The sequence below is a fragment of the Onychostoma macrolepis genome, chromosome 10, assembly GCF_012432095.1.
Source record: "Onychostoma macrolepis isolate SWU-2019 chromosome 10, ASM1243209v1, whole genome shotgun sequence".
Classification (NCBI taxonomy): Eukaryota; Metazoa; Chordata; class Actinopteri; order Cypriniformes; family Cyprinidae; genus Onychostoma; species Onychostoma macrolepis.
In genome coordinates, this window is record NC_081164.1 from 5,322,252 (window position 1) to 5,343,619 (window position 21,368).

Genomic DNA, 21,368 nt, shown 5'->3' on the forward strand with positions numbered 1-21,368 from the left:
AATAGTATTTGAGTCATGGCAAATTCACCCCTAACATCAAAGTCCATTCTTGCACTTACACCATTCCTCATTTTCAAGCACTCAGAAAAATCTTTCCTTTTAGAGGTTTGTTCTTTCTGTCAATTGATATTTATTCAGAATGACCCTGACTGTCTTCATTTTCAAGCCATTTTACTGTATAGCTTTGATGAAAATGTAAGACAAACTCACCCCAAAAAACAAAGTCCATTCAAGCACATACACCATGCCTCATTTTCAAGCACTATACACACAATGACTTCTTACATTTTACGTTTTACTGTCATTTAATGTAGTGAATACCTTTTTTTTAACCATAAGAACTGATTATGTTCATAATCCATTTGAGAAGTAGTTATTTGTGTCCATGGTTACTAATTCCTCACCTTCAGTTGAATTTCTTATATCTACGTTTTTATTGCCCTGTCAGTTTCGTTTTTGGTTTGAAACGCCACATTGGATGGAACACCGAAAGAGTGCAATAAGAAGAAAGCTTTATTTATTTTATTTATTTTTTATTTTTTATGTTAGAATAATTGTAAATTATTTGAATATTCAATTGAAACGACATTGCTGTATTTGAAACTTTCATTTGATTAGTTTTAAATTTTTTTAATATAAAAAGTCAATTGTGTAAATATTAAAGTACAGTGTCAACAGTGAAATGAAATGTCTATTTATTTATGTTCTCTCAAAAAAGAAAGACATTTTTTTTTTGTAACCATGCAACATTATGCAAATTATCTGCTTTTTCATGAAAAAAATACAGTGTAAGAATGCACTTTTTGGGGTGAGTTTGCCTTTAATTTTCTCCAAAACTGAATACAGTGATAGTCAGGGTCACTCTGAATATAGAGTGAATATATAATATATGAAAATGGGACATAGTCCAAGTGCCAGGATGCATTTTGATGTTTTGGGTGAATTTGCTTTTAGTTTTCTCCAAAACTATACAGTAAAATGACTTGACCACAGTGATAGTTAGGCTCACTCTGAATATATATCAATTGCAAGAATGAGCTAACCTATAAAGGAACATTTTTTATGATTTTATGAACATACAGAAATAATCTCAGTGCAACAATGGAGTTTGATGTTTGTGGTGAGTTTGCTTTTAGTTTTCTCCAACACTGTTCAGTAAAATGACTTAAAAATGACCACAGTGATAGTCAGGGTCACTCTGAATATATATCAATTGAAAGAATGAGCTAACCTATAAAGGAACACTTTTTATGAGTGTTTGAAAATGGGACATAGTCCAAGTGCCAGGATGCATTTTGATGTTTTGGGTGAATTTGCTTTTAGTTTTCTCCAAAACTATACAGTAAAATGCCTAGAAAATTAATACAGTAATAGTCAGGGTCACTCTGAATATATATCAACTGAAAGAATGAACTAACCTATAAAGGAACACTTTTTATGAGTGTTTGAAAATGGGACATAGTCCAAGTGCCAGGATGCATTTTGATGTTTTGGGTGAATTTGCTTTTAGTTTTCTCCAAAACTATACAGTAAAATGACTTGAAAATGACCACAGTGATAGTCAGGGTCACTCTGAATATATATCAATTGAAAGAATGAGCTAACCTATAAAGGAACCTTTAATTTTCTCTGAAACTGTACAGTAAATTGACTTGAAAATTAATACATTGATAGTCAGGATCAAATATTAATTGAAAGAATGAGCTAACCTATTAAGAAAAGCTTTTTATGAGTGTTTGAAAATGATATATATATACATATACACATAATACATATATACTGTACATACACACTCACAAACATTAAAATTAAAAAATAATGAATAAACAACATTAATATTAACGTTTATTAACATTAATATGATAATTAATGTACAATACAAACGTTTATGTACAAAAATAATGTATTTGCAAACATTAAAATAAAATATAGCTGCAAGCAGCGATTACCGGGGTTCGAGCCTTAAGGCGGTACAATTGCAGGGTCTAGGTCAACCTGGACGCATAGCCGACAGTTAAACACATTGAAAATGGACAATAGGCTCACAGACACACACACACACACACACACACACATAGAAATGAAACTGTTAAACTATCATATGAATAATCAATAAGCATTCTTACACACACTCACACACACAAGGACATACATGCACACACATTTTGTTGCAGACATAGATATTTGCAATATATGATAGCTGACAAAACTCATTGCAAGTCTTCTCTTTTAAGAGTTTGTCATTTTCAGGTTTCATTATAATCATAATCTGTCATAATTGTAAAACTGATATGTCTGTATGAACAAAATGGTAAACTTTGATTTAATGTGATTTTAAATGTTATAACAGTGATTTTATAATATCTCCATGAGAAAAGCTATGAACAGTTCTGTTTGAGACCATTTGTAGTCTTCCGCTGCCATCTAGTGGTTATAAATAGCCATTTCTCATACAACACTGTTTTGAACCTTTATAACTATTATAGTGGTATTTTTTGCCAAATAACACATACTCACAAACATGAAAAGGTTAAACTGTTACATTAATCCTCAATAAGCATGCTTACAGAAACATACACACACATACAAAGACATACATGCACACACATTTTGTTGCAGATATAGATATTTGCAATAAATGATAGGTCTATGTTTGATGATAGGTATATATTGGTCTATAAATTAAGAATGTATATTTCACACATACAAAGACATGCATGCACACACATTTTGTTGCAAATATAGATATCTGAAATAAATGATAGCTGACAACAGTTTTTGCAAGTCTTCTTTTTTAAGAGTCTATATTTCTCTGATCATAATATGGCAAAATTGTAAAAACTGACATGACAAAATGGTAAACTTGAATTAAATTTGATTTTAAATGTTATAACAGTGATTTTATGATAACTCCATGAGAAAAGCTTTAAACAGTTCTGTTTGAGAGCTTAATAAGCCCATTAGTGGTCTTCCGCTGCCATCTAGTGGTTATAAATAGCAATTTCTCATACAACACTGTGTTTTCGGGTATTCTGGGTATCTTTGGCTACACCCTTTTATTAACGACCCCGTTACAGCTAACCAAATGACAAAATTCAACATTTTTTCGATAATTATTGATCTAGAGTCTCCAGAGAACATTACTATAGTGGTTTGATCAAGATCGAGCAAGAAACCAGGGACTAGTTCACAAAAGTAGGTTTCTAACATAATTGTGAATAATTAATGAACGATTTAATTTACAGCATTAGTCCAAGAGGCAAAGTTGTTCAGAATGAGGAGATCTATCATATTATATGAATATTTAGTGTTTGTGTGAAAATTTGAAATATGTTCTACAGTTTGAGGTAATTTTACATCGAAATCTTGTGTTTTTGAGGCCTTTTTAACTGTTATAGCGCTACCTATGGTCCAATCTCCATGAAACTTTGCATGGTTGTTAAGAGTCATGTGCCACATGTTTTCAACAAGTTTCGTAAAGTTTTGAGTTTTCGTTTAGGTTTTATAGGCTTTGGGGTATACTTGGCCAGGCCCCTTTAATAAATGTCCTCGTTAAAGCTAACCGAAGGACAAAATTCAACATTTTTTCGATAATTATTTATCTAGAGAGTCCAGAGAATATTACTGCAGTGGTTTGGTTCTGATCGGGCGAAAAACCAGGGACTAGTTCGGAAAAGTAGGTTTTTAACATATTTCTGAATAATTAATGAACGATTTGATTGACAGCAATGGTTCTTGAGGCAAAGTTGTTATTTATCAGGAGATCTATCATATGATATGAAGATCTAATGTATATGTGTATATATAAACAATTTCTAAAATTTGAGATCATTTTCTATACAAATAGTGTTTTTGATGTCTTTTAAACTGTTATAGCGCCACCTATGGTCCGAGCTCTATGAAACTTAGCATGATTGTTAAGTGTCACCTGACACATGTTATCACCAAGTTTGGTAAAGTTTTGAGTTTTCGTTTAGGTTTTATAGGATTTGGGGTATATTTGGCTACGCCCCTTTCCTAAATGACCCCGTTATAGGTAACCAAAGGACAAAATTCAAGATTTTTTTGATAATTATTGATCTAGAGTGTCCAGAGAATTGCGCTGCAGTGGTTTGATTGAGATTGAGCGAAAAACCTAGGACTAGTTCGCAAAAGTAGGTATTTAACATAATTGAGATTATTTAATGAACTATTTGATTGACAGCAATAGTACCGGGGGTAAAGTTGCTCATTATGAGGAGATCTATCGAATGATATATATATTGTGTGGATTTTTGAAACACCACGTGATTACAGAGCCAAAAAACCTCGTTAGCGCCAACTAGTGGCCGATTTCTTTCAAAATTCTTACAGACCTTTAGGGCCTTGAGTCGAACATGTCCATCGAGTTTCGTTCCAATCGACTTCAGTTAACCTTGTCAAATAGGTGCTTAAATTTCATTTGCAGGTGGCGGCCATATTTTTTGAGATACGCGAATGTCCTCATAGATATTTGAGCCACTTCGGACAAAGACACTGCGTACCAAATTTCAAGTCGATCGGGCTAACGAAAAAACGGTGCGTCGTAGAGAAAATCCGTTGGAAACCAGTTTTTTTCGGGCAAAGCCAAGGATCGCAACGAAGTTAAAAGTTTGAGACTACGACAAACGGTGTACGAGCTACGGCCAAACATGTCTGAAATTTTAGTTTTTTGCGCTGTAGCGCCCCCGTTTGGCCGATTGGGCTGAAACTTTGATACGTTCTCCCCAAATTGAGCTCTACGATCTGGCCGAATTTCAAGTCTCTAGGCCTTACGGTTTGGGCTGCACGATTCGTTTTACGGCGGAATAATAATAATAATAATATAGCTGCAAGCAGCGATTACCGGGGTTCGAGCCTTAAGGCGGTACAATTGCAGGGTCTAGGTCAACCTGGACGCATAGCCGACAGTTAAACACATTGAAAATGGACAATAGGCTCACAGACACACACACACACACACACACACACACATAGAAATGAAACTGTTAAACTATCATATGAATAATCAATAAGCATTCCTACACACACTCACACACACAAGGACATACATGCACACACATTTTGTTGCAGACATAGATATTTGCAATATATGATAGCTGACAAAACACATTGCAAGTCTTCTCTTTTTAAGAGTTTGTCATTTTCAGGTTTCATTATAATCATAATCTGTCATAATTGTAAAAACTGATATGTCTGTATGAACAAAATGGTAAACTTTGATTTAATGTGATTTTAAATGTTATAACAGTGATTTTATAATATCTCCATGAGAAAAGCTATGAACAGTTCTGTTTGAGACCATTTGTAGTCTGTATAAATAGCAATTTCTCATACAACACTGTGTTTTCTGGGTATTTTTGGCTACACCCTTTTATTAATGACCCCGTTACAGCTAACCAACTGACAAAATTCAACATTTTTTCGATAATTATTGATCTAGAGAGTCCAGAGAACATTACTATAGTGGTTTGATCAAGATCGAGCAAGAAACCAGGGACTAGTTCACAAAAGTAGGTTTCTAACATAATTGTGAATAATTAATGAACGATTTAATTTACAGCATTAGTCCAAGAGGCAAAGTTGTTCAGAATGAGGAGATCTATCATATGATATGAAGATCTACTGTTTGTGTGAATATATGAACAAGTTCTACAGATTGAGGTCATTTTCCATAGAAATGTTGTGTTTTTGAGGCCTCTTTAACTGTTATAGCGCCACCTACGGTCCGATCTCCATGAAACTTTGCATGGTTGTTGAGAGGCATGTGCAACATGTTTTCACCAAGTTTCGTAAAGTTTTGAGTTTTCGTTTAGGTTTTATAGGCTTTTGGGTATATGTGGCCACGTCTCTTTAATAAATGTCCTCGTTAAAGCTAACCGAAGGACAAAATTCAACATTTTTTCGATAATTATTGATCTAGAGAGTCCAGAGAATATTACTGCAGTGGTTTGGTTCCGATCGGGCAAAAAACCAGGGACTAGTTCGCAAAAGTAGGTTTTTAACATATTTCTGAATAATTAATGAATGATTTGATTGACAGCAATGGTTCTTGTGGCAAAGTTGCTCATCATGAGGAGATCTATCAAATGATATGCATATTGTGTGGATATATTAAACGCCACGTGATTACAGAGCCAAAAAACTCGTTAGCGCCAACTAGTGGCCGATTTCTTTCAAAATTCTTACAGACCTTTAGGGCCGTGAGTCGAACATGCCCAATGAGTTTCGTTCCGATCGACCTCCGTTAAGCTTGTCAAATAGGTGCTTAAATTTGTTTGGGCAATGGCGGCCATGTTTTTTGAGATACGCGAATGACCTCATATACACTCGTGCCCCTTCGGACCAAGAGGCTGCATACCAAATTTCAAGTCGATCGTACTAACGGTCGCGTAGTTATAACTGTTTTTATGTTTTTTCAGTCTTACAGCGCCAACAAGTGGCAGAGCTTCGCAATTTTTTTTATTTGACCAAAGATTGAGCTCATAAACACGTGTACCGAGTTTGGTGCAGATATCTCATTCCGTTCCAGAGTTATGCTTCAAATAACATTTGGCTAACGTTAGCATAGAAGCTAATCGACGTACCGTTTCGTGTGAAAAACAAAATTTCAACTTTTTTTTGATAATTATTGATAGTCAGTGTCCAGACAATATTTCTGCCGTGGATTGGTTCCGATTGGATGAAAAACCTAGGACTAGTTCGCAAAAGTAGGTTTTGGATATAGGTCAATTTTGCGGAAAAACGGTGCGTCGTAGAGCGAAAAATTCGCATATACACTTTTGTTTGTGCTGACCCAAGGATTGCAACGATGTAAAGTTTTTGAGTCTACGACAAACAGCGTACGAGCTACGGCCAAAAATGTCTGAAATTTTTGGTTTTTGCGCTGTAGCGCCCCCGTTTGGCCGATTGGGCTGAGACTTTGATACGTTCTCCCCAAATTGAGCTCTACGATCTGGCCAAGTTTCAAGTTTCTACGACTTACGGTTTGGGCTGCACGATTCGTTTTACGGCGGAATAATAATAATAATAATAAATATAGCTGCAAGCAGCGATTACCGGGGTTCGAGCCTTAAGGCGGTACAATTGCAGGGTCTAGGTCAACCTGGACGCATAGCCGACAGTTAAACACATTGAAAATGGACAATAGGCTCACAGACACAGACATACACACACACACACACACACACACACACACACACATAGAAATGAAACTGTTAAACTATCATATGAATAATCAATAAGCATTCTTACACACACTCACACACACAAGGACATACATGCACACACATTTTGTTGCAGACATAGATATTTGCAATATATGATAGCTGACAAAACACATTGCAAGTCTTCTCTTTTTAAGAGTTTGTCATTTTCAGGTTTCATTATAATCATAATCTGTCATAATTGTAAAAACTGATATGTCTGTATGAACAAAATGGTAAACTTTGATTTAATGTGATTTTAAATGTTATAACAGTGATTTTATAATATCTCCATGAGAAAAGCTATGAACAGTTCTGTTTGAGACCATTTGTAGTCTTCCGCTGCCATCTAGTGGTTATAAATAGCTATTTCTCATACAACACTGTTTTGAACCTTTATAACTATTATAGTGGTATTTTTTTGCCAAATAACACATACTCACAAACATGAAAAGGTTAAACTGTTACATTAATCCTCAATAAGCATGCTTACAGAAACAGACACACAAATACAAAGACATACATGCACACACATTTTGTTGCAGATATAGATATCTGAAATAAATGATAGATGACAACAGTTTTTGCAAGTCTTCTTTTTTAAGAGTCTATATTTCTCTGATCATAATATGGCAAAATTGTAAAACTGACATGACAAAATGGTAAACTTGAATTAAATTTGATTTTAAATGTTATAACAGTGATTTTATGATAACTCCATGAGAAAAGCTTTAAACAGTTCTGTTTGAGAGCTTAATAAGCCCATTAGTGGTCTTCCGCTGCCATCTAGTGGTTATAAATAGCAATTTCTCATACAACACTGTGTTTTCGGGTATTCTGGGTATATTTTGCTACACCCTTTTATTAATGACCCCGTTACAGCTAACCAAGTGACAAAATTCAATTTTTTTTCGATAATTATTGATCTAGAGACTCCAGAGAACATTACTATAGTGGTTTGATCAAGATCGAGCAAGAAACCAGGGACTAGTTCACAAAAGTAGGTTTCTAACATAATTGTGAATAATTAATGAACGATTTAATTTACAGCATTAGTCCAAGAGGCAAAGTTGTTCAGAATGAGGAGATCTATCATATTATATGAATATTTAGTGTTTGTCTGAAAATATGAAATATGTTCTACAGTTTGAGTTCATTTTCCATCGAAATCTTGTGTTTTTGAGGCCTTTTTAACTGTTATAGCGCTACCTATGGTCCAATCTCCATGAAACTTTGCATGGTTGTTAAGAGTCATGTGCCACATGTTTTCAACAAGTTTCGTAAAGTTTTGAGTTTTCGTTTAGGTTTTATAGGCTTTGGGGTATAGTTGGCCAGGCCCCTTTACTAAATGTCCTCGTTAAAGCTAACCGAAGGACAAAATTCAACATTTTTTCGATAATTATTGATCTAGAGAGTCCAGAGAATACTACTGCAGTGGTTTGGTTCCGATCGGGCGAAAAACCAGGGACTAGTTCGCAAAAGTAGGTTTTTAACATATTTCTGAATAATTAATGAACAATTTGATTGACAGCAATGGTTCTTGAGGCAAAGTTGCTCATCATGAGGAGATCTATCAAATGATATGCATATTGTGTGGATATATTAAACGCCACGTGATTACAGAGCCAAAAAACTCGTTAGCGCCAACTAGTGGCCGATTTCTTTCAAAATTCTTACAGACCTTTAGGGCCTTGAGTCGAACATGCCCAATGAGTTTCGTTCCGATCGACCTCCGTTAAGCTTGTCAAATAGGTGCTTAAAATTGTTTGGGCAATGGCGGCCATGTTTTTTGAGATACGCGAATGACCTCATATACACTCGTGCCCCTTCGGACCAAGAGGCTGCATACCAAATTTCAAGTCGATCGGACTAACGGTCGCTTAGTTATAACTGTTTTTATGTTTTTCAGTCTTACAGCGCCACCAAGTGGCAGAGCATCGCAATTTTTTTTATTTGTACAAAGATTGAGCTCATAAACATGTGTACCAAGTTTGGTGTAGATATCTCATTCCGTTCCAGAGTTATGCTTCAAATAACATTTGGCTAACGTTAGCATAGACGCTAATCGACGTACCGTTTCGTGTGAAAAACAAAATTTCAACTTTTTTTTGATAATTATTGATATTCAGTGTCCAGACAATATTTCTGCAGTGGATTGGTTCCGATCGGATGAAAAACCTAGGACTAGTTCGCAAAAGTAGGTTTCGGATATAGGTCAATTTTGCGGAAAAACGGTGCGTCGTAGAGCGAAAAACTCGCATATATACACTTTTGTTTGTGCTGACCCAAGGATTGCAACGATGTAAAGTTTTTGAGTCTACGACAAACAGTGTACGAGCTACGGCCAAAAATGTCTAAACTTTTGTTTTTGCGCTGTAGCGCCTGCTTACCGATTGGGCTGAGACTTTGATACGATCTTCACTGACTGAGCTCTACAATCTGACCAAGTTTCAAGTTTCTACGACTTACGGTTTGGGCTGCACGATTCGTTTTAGGGCAGAATAATAATAATAATAATAATAATAATAATAATAATAAAAATCCTAACAATTACAATAGGGTTTCTAGCACTTCGTGCTCGAACCCCTAATAAAAATTCTAACAATTACAATAGGGTTTCTAGCACTTCGTGCTCGAACCCCTAAAAATAAACGTAAAAAGGAAACGCCGGTATGACAGCCTCTTTACATCTATTTAGACCGTGTTCCTGTGGCTCAGTGGTAGAGCATTGCGTTAGCAGCGCAAAAGGTGGTGGGTTCAATTCCCAGGGAACACACATACTGATAAAACAAAATGTATAGCCTGAATGCACTGTAAGTCGCTTTGGATAAAAGCGTCTGCTAAATGCATGAATGTAAATGTAAATGTAGACCGCTTTCAGCACCCGTACCGTAAGTGCACGATTAGACGCGCACGCCAAAAAAAAAGTGTGGCTGGTTTGACCGTCCATTTCAAAGCGTGGCTGGCTTGACCACAGTTAATTTTCGCACTGATCTGAAAGCACCTGACTTGCTGAATAAAAATGCAAATTCAAAATGCGATTTCTGACTATCTGCTAGTAATTTCTGATTTGGGAGTGATTTGTTTGTTAGAAAAAAGTTAGGCTGCCATATTAAAAGTATTGCTTTCTCGGATCAAGCCCTGATCAAGGCGCGCCGCTTCTGGCTCGCGGTTCTATAGTTTATTAAAAGTTTATTAATTCTGAACATGTGGCGTGTCCATATTGCACCAAATGCTACACTGCACTCCCTTGGGTCTGCAGCAACACACCCACCACGCGTGAAGTCGATTGGATGAACGGTTCTCAACATAATAAAAATGCAAACAGGCAGACAGACACACAGAGATTCCTGCCTTTATTAGAGAGAAGAATATGTCCAGCCCCCTCCCTCCGAAGCTTCGAATATTCGGTGCTGATTACTACCGAAGCTTCGAAGCTCAAAAAAAAAAAACAGTATTCGAACCAGCCCTACTATTTCAATACTCATTGGGACTAAATTGGCCTACTTTCTAGTATATAAAATTATACTTTTAAGTATAATGGTAATCAACTTTGAGTACACAACTAGTTTACATCAATGTTTTTAGCTTGTACTGCAACTATAGTACTAAAAGTGAATTTATAGGTATACTGATAGTTTACTAACTAAATACTTGTAGTAGCATTTTTAGTACACTTTGAAGTATAGTCTCAGTAAACTACTAGTTTAGTAGTTTTATACTGAAAGTATACTCGTAAGTTGTTGTTTTTTTTTTTTTTTTAAAAGGTGCCATAGAAAGGAAAACTATTTACCTTGGCATAGTTGAATGATAAGTGTTCTGTACATGAAAATGACATACAGTGAGCCTCAAACACTGTTGTTTCCTCCTTCTTATGTAAATCTTGTGAATAGAAAAGACCACTGAAAAATAGGCGAATCAGAACATAATATCGATGGGACGTTACAGTCGGGATCACTAATAGTTACTCCCCTAGCGTTTGCATAAACCCACCCATGTTCTAGGCCAGCTGCCAGCCGAACCATCAGAAGTTCTGCAGGTATTGTGAAGAAACAAGCGAGGACAACAGCGAAAATGGCAGATCATGGAAACAAATGTTATGTTGCAGGCTGTGCAGGGGATGTGAAGTGCAGGGATGGGTTGGTGTCTGTATTCAGAAAGGCACGGAAAGCAAAATGCGTTCTAATAAAATAACGCGAGCCACTAAAGGGACATGGTTTAGCTGCTTGCTATCGGTAGCCTGTTACATTACAGTACATAAGATTTCACTTACCACATAAACAGAGTAAGGAGAGATGACTGAGGATGATGGCGAATGATTTACAGATCCTGAGCACCACTGACAAGCATGATCTTGTAAAATCTGTGGTAAGTACTGCCGCTCCATAGTATAAACAGAGTTTGTACGATCGTGAATCTCGAAAGTGAAAGTAAAAAGCGATCGTGCATTTGAAAGCAGTTTTAGTACATATTAATAGCGGCTTCCTGATGCCCGCAGAGCTCAACATTGAGCCGCACTGTGAAACAGCCAATCAGAGCTCAACATTATTATTCATGACCCTTCCAAATAAGCCAATAACAGACCATTTCATTCTAGGGAGACATCCTAGGGTTGTAAATGCACATGTAAAACCGTTTCTGGAGAATTTTTGCCCTTACCCAAGCCACATACATTCTATGTAGATATCAGAGAACAATTTAAAATATTGTATCAATGCATTCTATGGCACCTTTAAGAGTCAGAACTATGAAATGAGGAGAATTGGCTATTGAAAATTTAATACACATGTATGGAAAAATATATTAAAAATAAATCAGTAATTCTGATAGTGTTTAGGCCAGCACTGACAGCAGTCCACAAGTCTTTTGTCAGTTTAAGAAAATCATTGATGGTGCTGGGCTTATAACGTCTGAAGATCTTTATTATACTGTATGCTTTTTGAGAAACTCACTACAGCCAATACCCACTGGTGCCATCAGAGTTTTTCCATGCCACAATCCAGGGATGTAGTGGTCACCTCTCAGTGTCATAATTCATCACATCTGTACATTTCCTGAACTCCAATTTGTTCTCCATTTTGGCTGCAGCTTGTGTCTCTCTGTGGTCATTAAAAATCCCATGACACTCATCGTAAAGAGTAGGGGTGTAACCCCGGTGTCCTGGCCAAATTCCCGCCACTGGCCCTTGTCAATCATGGCCTCCTAATAATTCCCATCCACTTGATTGGCTCTATCTCTCTCTCCTCTCCACCTGTAGCTGGTGTGTGGTGAGCGCACTGGCGCCGTTGTCCTGTGGCTGCCGTCGCATCATCCAAGTGGATGCTGCACATTGGTGGTGGTTGAGGAGAGACCCCCTACATGATTGTAAAGCGCTTTGGGTGTATAGCAATACACAATAAAAGCGCTATATAAATGCTTCATTCCTTCCTTCCTTCCTTCATTTCATCCAGTTGTTCCAACACAAATGTATGGTCTATCATGTTTGAATCATGAGCTGAAACATCAGCAATATTCTGGTGTACAAACAAACACACGTGTTTCTAACACCTTCATCCCGAGGAAGGCATGAACAATGTAATCTGTAAAATGTCTTTCATCTCTGTGAGTTCTGAGTTATCCATAGCAATATTGACAACATCAGTCCAACCACAAGAGTTGCCAACTCAATGTCATGTTCATAGCTGTTGTCCAGTTGTGCGAGCTCAGGGGATTTCAGTCCTTCAGTGTCAATTATCACTATATAATCACAACTGAGTTTTGTGCCACACTCTTCTGTTACTTTAATGAGCTGCATAAAGGCTCTGAGTTCTGCTTTACAGCTATCTGTTACTTGAAATTACTATTTTGAATGTGGATGGCTAATAATTGCATAGGAAGCAGAACAAATATATAATAGGGCAGCCTTGATGCATGCCTGTATTTTAAACCTATGGGCATGTTGTAATTTGATTGACGCATTGCCATTATAATACAAAGTTTGATTTGCATCAATAAAATTGAGGCCAAAAAAAAAAAAAATATCGAAAGACTTGAAAATAAAAGGAAACTCAATGGAAAAATTGACAAAAATCAAGAAAAAGCAGGAAACTGTCTGTGATCACTTCTAAACAAATTTGTTCAGCATCAACAGACACCGGAAACAGCTGACGGACCGATCCACTATCATTATAGGGGTGACTCTGAGAACGATTGGTATTAGTTAATTCAGTCATAAAATAAATATCCGTGAAACAACTTTGTGATAGGAAAATGTTTACAGAGAAACTTATCCTTCTGATATTTTTCATTTTCTATTTGACAGCTTGAGCGTGACCAACAGAAGTGTGTGAAGTTCACGCCGATGTGTCATCAGATGGTTCAGTCCGAGGATGGCCGCTGCTGTCGGTGTAAATAAACAGGCGAGCGCAGCGTCGATGGAGCCGTGTGTGAGACACGGTCGCGGTACAGCCGCTAATGCGGTGAAGGTATGACACATATCACATAAATAACCACTACACTACAGGTTTAGCTCATAAAAGTCATGTGGTGGGTGTTATTTTTGTCCTGCCGGAGTTCAATGAGCTGCTGCAGCGCGTTAGCACGCTAATGATAGCAACGTTCAACACTCACTGCGTTCTGTATCTGAAACACTGTTACACACGCATTTATAAATTCATCATCACACTTTAAACATCAGTTTGTTATGAAATATTGTGTTGTATCGATAAATCGATACAGCTTTGACAGCAATGGCACTGAGTTAGCTGGTTAGCTAAATGGTCAACTGGTCAGAGCACTAGAAGGGAGGCTGTGTCTCAAAACCTAAGGTGCCAATTTAGGCTCAAATTAAACTTATTTGAGAAATTGTAAAGCTGTTGTTATGAAATTATGGATGAATAAGTTGTGCTCAAGGCGTATTCATTTATAACAGACATGTATGTTGCTGCCTAATAACATTGGACTGGATATGATTTACTGAAGTATATATATCACTCTTCATATCAAACGATAGCGGGGTGTTTAATTACTGCTAATTTGTAAACATTAATTATTTAAAATATCTATTCAATATTTATTAAATTCATATTTTGTTTAATTCCCAAGGCACATGTAAATATATGTAAATATTATTTCATCAGACAACAAATATCAAAAGACAGCAGGAGCACACACTTTTCAAGCAAAACATTTTATCAAAAGCTTTTATTTGCATATATGTGTGCTGTTCTCAAGGTGCTGGAGTGCGGTGTTTGCGAGGATGTGTTCTCACTGCAAGGCGACAAGGTGCCGCGGCTGCTGCTGTGTGGACACACGGTGTGTCACGACTGCTTGACCCGTCTGCCTCTTCACGGCAGGGCAGTTCGCTGCCCCTTTGACAGACAGGCCACGGAGCTGGGTGAGTTTAACATTGCCTTTTTATTCTTTATTTTAACAGTATAATTCTAAATTTAGGATTTATGTACGTCGTGGAAAGAAATGTCTCACTCTGTCTCATTTTACTCTCCAGGAGACTCGGGTGTGTGGGGCCTGAAGAAGAACTTTGCTCTGCTAGAATTGCTTGAACGGCTGCAGAATGGGGCCAGCAATCAGTCAGGCATGTCGGAGGATGTGCTTCGTGAGATGGGCGAGGTTAGAGATGTGCATTTTCTATTCTAAAATGGGTATTTAAATTAATAATAATAACAATTATGATGATGATAATAATAATAACATTAATAATAATAATATATTATAAATCAGTATAACGCAAAAGGATTATACCAATTTTTACTCTTATAATATCTTATTACTATATTTAATTATACAGTACTTTTATTTTTTTTAAACTGTTATCGTATTGCTGTGGCTCCTTTTATAAACTGTATGTGAACTATATTATATATATATATATATGTAGCACACACTTTTGTGGGTTCTTTTATGACACCAATGATATCATTGGTATGTGTATATCATTGTTGTATCATATTGCTTCATGGTTAAGGATTTTTTTCCATGTCTCCATTAGTGCATAATCCGCTGTGATGAGGACGAGACTCACACTGCTTCCGTGTACTGCACGGTTTGTGCCACACACCTGTGTGCCGAGTGCTCCCAGCTCACCCACTCCACCCGAACGCTGGCCAAACACAGGCGTGTGCCGCTGGCAGACAAGCCCCATGAGAAGATGCTCTGTCCACAGCACCAGGTGCACGCCATTGAGTTTGTCTGCCTGGAAGACGGCTGCCAGCCGGGGCCGCTCATGTGCTGCGTGTGCAAGGAGTACGGGAAGCACCAAGGACATAAGGTGCAGAACTTTAATGCAGCATAATTCAAAAACACTTGTTATTCTTTAGACTTAGATTATTGGCTTGGATTTCTTGATTCAGTTTACTTCTCATTCACAAAGTTTTTTTCAGTTTCAATCCTTTATTGATTCCTATGGTAAAGTTTCTGATTGAATTCAAATTTAAGGAATGTAACAATGCAGTTGGTTTTTAGATGCATTGTTTAAAGTTGCTTTGCAAGTGCATTGAAGTATTTAAGAAAGATCCTGAAATATTGCTTAAGCAATCATTTGCATTGGTGTTTTTATCTGTTGCAATAGCACTGAAGTATTATTATTATTATTATTATTATTATTATTATTATTATAGGATTATTATTGTTAAATAAACTGAAACCATAAAACATTTTACTTAAAATAAACCTTACTTATAATACAGTTTTTTGTTTTACTTGAAATAAAAATAAACATTAACTAAAATATATTAAAAAAATTATTTCAGCTACTTGTCAAGGCAATAGGCTATTTCTTATTTTCATTTAGATAAACCTGAAGTAATAAAATAACCAAAACTGAAATAAAGATTGATAAAAGCTGTGTATATATATATATATATATCAAACACAACAAAATGACTACACTTTAACTAAAATTAAAATGCGGAAACTCTATATAAAAAATTAATTCAAAGCAGTGTTATTTTAGTATCATTGAAATACTATTGTAGTTTTTATTAATATTTTATACATTAGTTTGTATTTTTATATTTTCTGTTTTTATTTTAATTTTAGTTTAAGTTTTGTATACGTGTATGTATGCATATATATATATATATATATATATATGTATGTATGTGTGTGTGTATATATATGACATATGTGTGTGTATATATAAATGACAAAAACACAACAAAAAAACAAATCATATACAATGCCGGTGAATCTAGAAGCAGATCAGTTCATTGTCAATCAAACAATTCAATCAGACATTCACATATTTCTGTTTTATTGCAAATAGGACATTTTGTACCCAGCCCGATTCACATTTTCATTCTTTTTTCATGAAAACATTTCACCAGCATACTGTACTAGAGGCTGAAGCCAACCAGATCCGAGCATCCATCCTGGATATGGCCCACTGCATCCGTACATTCACAGAGGAAGTGTCCGAGTACTCCAGGAAACTAGTGGGCATCGTGCAGCAGATTGAAGGAGGAGAGCAGATCGTGGAGGACAGCATGGGCATGGCTCACACTGAACATGTATGAGTGTGTTTTGGGTTTTCACGATAGCCTATTGCATTTGCATCTGAATAAGTTTCCACTGATCTCCTTTTTTTTCCACTCAGGTACCAGGAACCGCCGAGAGCGCCCGGTCTTGCGTGCGTGCCTATTTTGCGGATCTACACGAGACGCTGTGCCGTCAGGAGGAGATGGCTCTGAGCGTGGTGGACGCACACGTGCGAGAGAGGCTGATCTGGCTTCGACAGCAGCAGGAGGACATGACCATACTGCTGTCACAGGTGTCCACTGCCTGTCTGCACTGCGAGAAAACACTGCAGCAGGTACAGACTCGATCACCTGACACAATCAGTGGGATCATAAGCAGTTCAGGCATTTGAGTTGGTTTGTTGTTGTGTTTTCTGCTAGGATGATTGCAGGGTGGTTTTGGCGAAACAGGAGATCAACCGGTTACTAGAGACGCTGCAGAAACAGCAGCAGCAGTTTACAGAGCTGGCCGACCACATTCAACTGGATGCAGGCATCCCTGTTACTTTCACAAAGGTAATTTGACCTTTTTGTGTCATAGCAAGGTTAGTTCAGCTTGTAAAATGTTATGCGGTGCAGTAATTCATGATATTTAAAAAAAAAAAAAAAAAATTTTTTTCCTTGTATTTCAAACTATATATTGAACCAAGGTGACTATATATCCTGACAGGCATTTCTAAATTGCCTAAATGCCTGTTTTTTTGGCTTGTTTTCCTATTATTTTCATAATAGGAGGTAATGACTGAAAAGTAGTTTGATGAATGCATGCCAGTAGAAAAACTGCCATTTCAGGCAATTTAGGAATCACAGTCTGGAAAAAAAAAAAACAGGACGTGTGGTCATCCTGATTAAATTGATAAGTCGCATCTTTTCCCCAGGACAACCGTGTTCACATTGGTCCAAAAATGGAGATCCGGGTTGTGACTTTGGGCTTAGATGGAGCTGGCAAAACTACTATTCTCTTCAAACTGAAGCAAGATGAGTTTATGCAGCCCATACCAACCATAGGTATCTATATGAAACCGCAATACGTGTGATGTATACAAATCCAAACATGCATCTTTGTTTAGTTAATCAGAGGTTTTCTTTCTGTTTTAGGTTTTAATGTAGAAACTGTTGAGTACAAAAACCTGAAATTCACCATTTGGGATGTGGGTGGAAAACACAAACTCCGTCCACTATGGAAGCACTACTATCTGAACACACAAGGTAACAATTTACTTAAGTGTGACTTTGTTCATGATGAAATACACACAGTCACAGTCAGCATAATGAGTGTGTATGACTGAAACCGGTCATCTGTTGTCTCCCAGCGGTGGTGTTTGTGATTGACAGCTGTCACAGAGACCGGCTGATGGAGTCTCACAGTGAACTGGCCAAACTGCTGACAGAGAAAGAGCTCAGAGATGCTCTGCTGCTCATCTTTGCCAACAAACAGGTGAGAGATTTGACAAATCTTTATTTTAATTAGAAATTCTGAGTGGAGGGACGTTCATGCGAACACATCTCATTAATGTGCCTTATATGCATATGTATAGAAAAACTATTGAAAAAAAAATTATTGTTGTTTTGGTTGTGATCATTGTTTTTGATGCTGATATGGCATTACATTCTTTTTTTTCCTTCCATTTTAAGGTGTCCTTGTTACACGTTACGTGTACTTACTATTATAAAAACAATAAATTAAGCATAATTACATTCTAGTAACCCTAAGACAAACCCTAATCCTTACCATATAGTAAGTACATGTAGTTAATTAATATTACTCAGTACTTAAATGTATAATTACACTGTAACAAAGACACCTTTTTATGTATTATGTATTTGGCAGATTATTGCATTTTGCCAATATGCGTGTTCTTTGTGAATCAAGTCCTTGAACTTGAAGTCGTAAACAAGATTTGTCTTTCTGTAGGATGTTCCCGGCGCGGTGTCTGTGGAGGAGATGACGGAGCTCCTGAGCTTACACAAACTGTGCTGCGGCCGCAGCTGGCACATCCAGGGCTGTGACGCCCGCAGCGGCATGGGTCTACACGAGGGGTTAGACTGGCTCTCACGTCAGCTGGTGGCCGCAGGAGTTCTGGATGTGGCCTGAGGGACGCTTAACCACACCTAATAGACTTACGACTTAAAACTCAAGCCGGTCCATGCCATTTGCACCCTGTCACCCTGCTCATGTTTACCCACAGTACCACGTCATACCATCATACATTAGTAGACTTGCTGCTGTGTGCGCTCGTGGCTCAATGGTGTACATAAGTGGAGCTTAAATAGGAGTGATTTAAGCGAGGACTCCAGGTTAAATACAAGGCAACATGCAGCCGGTTACCACCAAACATCATTTCAACTCGGCTGTGACAGTTGCTTTGGTTGCCCCGTAGACTTCCATTGTACATGCTTTACTGTAAAAATGATTTTTGTTGGTTTTTACATAGTCCCTACTTGGGTCCGTTTCACAGAGAGTGGTAATCAAAAACATTTGCAGATGCTGTTCATTAATGTGTATTTAACCTGGACTATTCCTTTAAAAACAAGTTGATGGACATTACTAACTAAACTTGCTGTCCCTTCTGTTAAAACAGTCAAATTTGCTGAAAATGTACTCACTCTCAGGCCATCAGAGATGTAGACGTGTTTGTTTATTCATGGAAACAGAAATGTAGCATTACATCACTTGCTCACCAAAAGATCCTCTGCAGTGAATGGGTGCGATCTGAATGAGAGTCCAAACAGCTGATAAAAACATCACCGTAATCCACACCACTCCAGTCCATCAATTAATGTGTTTGTAGTCAAAATCCACTGACATATCCGTTTAGAGCTGTTATGGCTTGTAAACGTTTTTTTCATCTGTGCATATTTCTCTCCTGATTCAGACAAGACCTCAATATTATGTATTGTGGACTCGTATTTTAGCTCGTTTTGATAAATTAGTTTCTTGCAAAAAATTTTCACTTCATGTGATGTTAATTGAAGGACTGGAGTGGTGTGGATTACTGTGATGTTTTTATCAGCTGTTTGGCACCCATTCACTCCACTGGTAAGCAAGTGATGTAATGCTACATTTCTCCAATTCTGTTCAGATAAAGAAACAAACTCATCTACATCTTGAGTACATTTTCAGCTATTTGTTTTTTCTTTTCACTTTTGGCTGAACTATTCCTTTAACATGTAGCTTATGATACTCATCTTTTCATGGTCACTTTACTCATTTTGGTCATTTGTGTAATAGTAACTAATGCCTGGAGATATTTTGCGCATATATAGTAGATGTGCTTAAGCAAAATATACTGGTTATTTCTGTACAGACACCCTCATGAAATCCCACTAGTGTTGTGTGCAAACAGCACAAGGTTTAAATAGATCTATTAAATGTTTTAATCGTAGGCAAATCCCCTTAGGTAAGGAGAAAACTAGGCATCAATCACCAGATTCATGGTTTCTGCAATGTGAAGTGCCTGTTAATGTGTCAGATTAGCTACTGAAATAGTAAGAAAGGACATGTGATCAAATCCATTGCCATTGTTTAAAAGTTACATGCAAGTAATGGGGTGAATTTCACAAAACCTGTCAATAACATGAATAGGTCATGCTTTCCTTTAATATCAAAGAAACAAATATATATTTTGCATTCATTACAATCAAGCACATTTTAGCCTCATATTGTCATATACCCTCTAATGTAAAAAAAAAAATCTAAATCTCAATGTGAAATGCTACACATGGTAGTATTGCCTTTGTGGATTTGTATTAAAATAAATCATAGTACAGTAATGAAAATTATAACAGGGAATAAGAATTTCAACACATTTGTATGGAGCATAATGTGCTTAATTGTTATGAAAATTACAAAGCTAAAAAAAAAATTTTTCCGGTTATGCAAAATTAAATTGATTTTTGGAGTAAAATGTGACCCACTTGCATTTTTGTGAGATTCACCCAAAGGCATACCATTATTCTTGTTTTTTTTATGGCTATTGTGAATTTTTGGCTTTAAATGAGCCTATAAAAAATATTTATTGAAATGTACATTGTGGTCTTAAGACTGGTGCATGGGTGTAGGTGTATTTTCACCATGTTTGGAGAGATGGATATGTCTGTGGCAAAAAATAATGTTACTGATATTTATATTTTAAAGGAGGATTGTAGTTGTCATAAAATGTATAAATTCGCTCCCAGTCCATCGGTCCACTGCTTATTAATATCTGGCTATCTCATTTGTTAGAACAAGTATTTCTTAGCATCTTAACTAAAGCAAACACTGTTACATTATATGAATATTGGTTCATCGGTGTACTTCAGCTATAACACAAATGTGGCTGTATGTAAACGCTCCATTATTTGACAGATTATCCGCATTAGTCGGTTTTAGGAACCATCCTTTGGTTTGAAACATTGATCCTCATTGCTATGTAATGTTGACTAACTGTACTTAGGTGAAACGCATGTGTGAAGCCTTTCCTCGTCCCCTATCGCAGGAGGATCTGAAGTTGTGAAAGGCTTTGTCGTTAATGTGAGTTTTGGAAGCCTCTCAAGAAGCACAGTTCACATCCACGTTTGTTGTTGATTTGATGATGGCTTTTTGTATAACCATTCATAATGTTATGCTATTAAAAACAAAGCTGAAAACACA

At 36.8% G+C, this 21,368-nt stretch overlaps 1 protein-coding gene across 2 annotated transcripts; it reads left to right on the top strand.

The window, feature by feature from the left end:
- The first annotated feature begins 13,529 nt into the window (after window positions 1-13,529).
- On the top strand, window positions 13,530-21,368 carry trim23 (tripartite motif containing 23). Of its 2 annotated transcripts, XM_058788799.1 has the most exons (11): window positions 13,530-13,687; window positions 14,436-14,598; window positions 14,710-14,831; window positions 15,211-15,489; window positions 16,547-16,729; window positions 16,816-17,031; window positions 17,117-17,251; window positions 17,614-17,743; window positions 17,834-17,944; window positions 18,049-18,173; window positions 18,651-21,368. In XM_058788799.1, exons 1-11 carry the CDS (start codon window positions 13,592-13,594, stop codon window positions 18,828-18,830), a joined length of 1,740 nt encoding a protein of 579 aa, XP_058644782.1. In that variant the 5' UTR covers window positions 13,530-13,591; the 3' UTR covers window positions 18,831-21,368. The 2 variants fall into 2 exon arrangements, with proteins under 2 accessions (XP_058644782.1, XP_058644783.1); XM_058788800.1 differs by lacking the exons at window positions 13,530-13,687; window positions 14,436-14,598; window positions 14,710-14,831 and having other exon boundaries at window positions 15,227-15,337; window positions 15,406-15,489.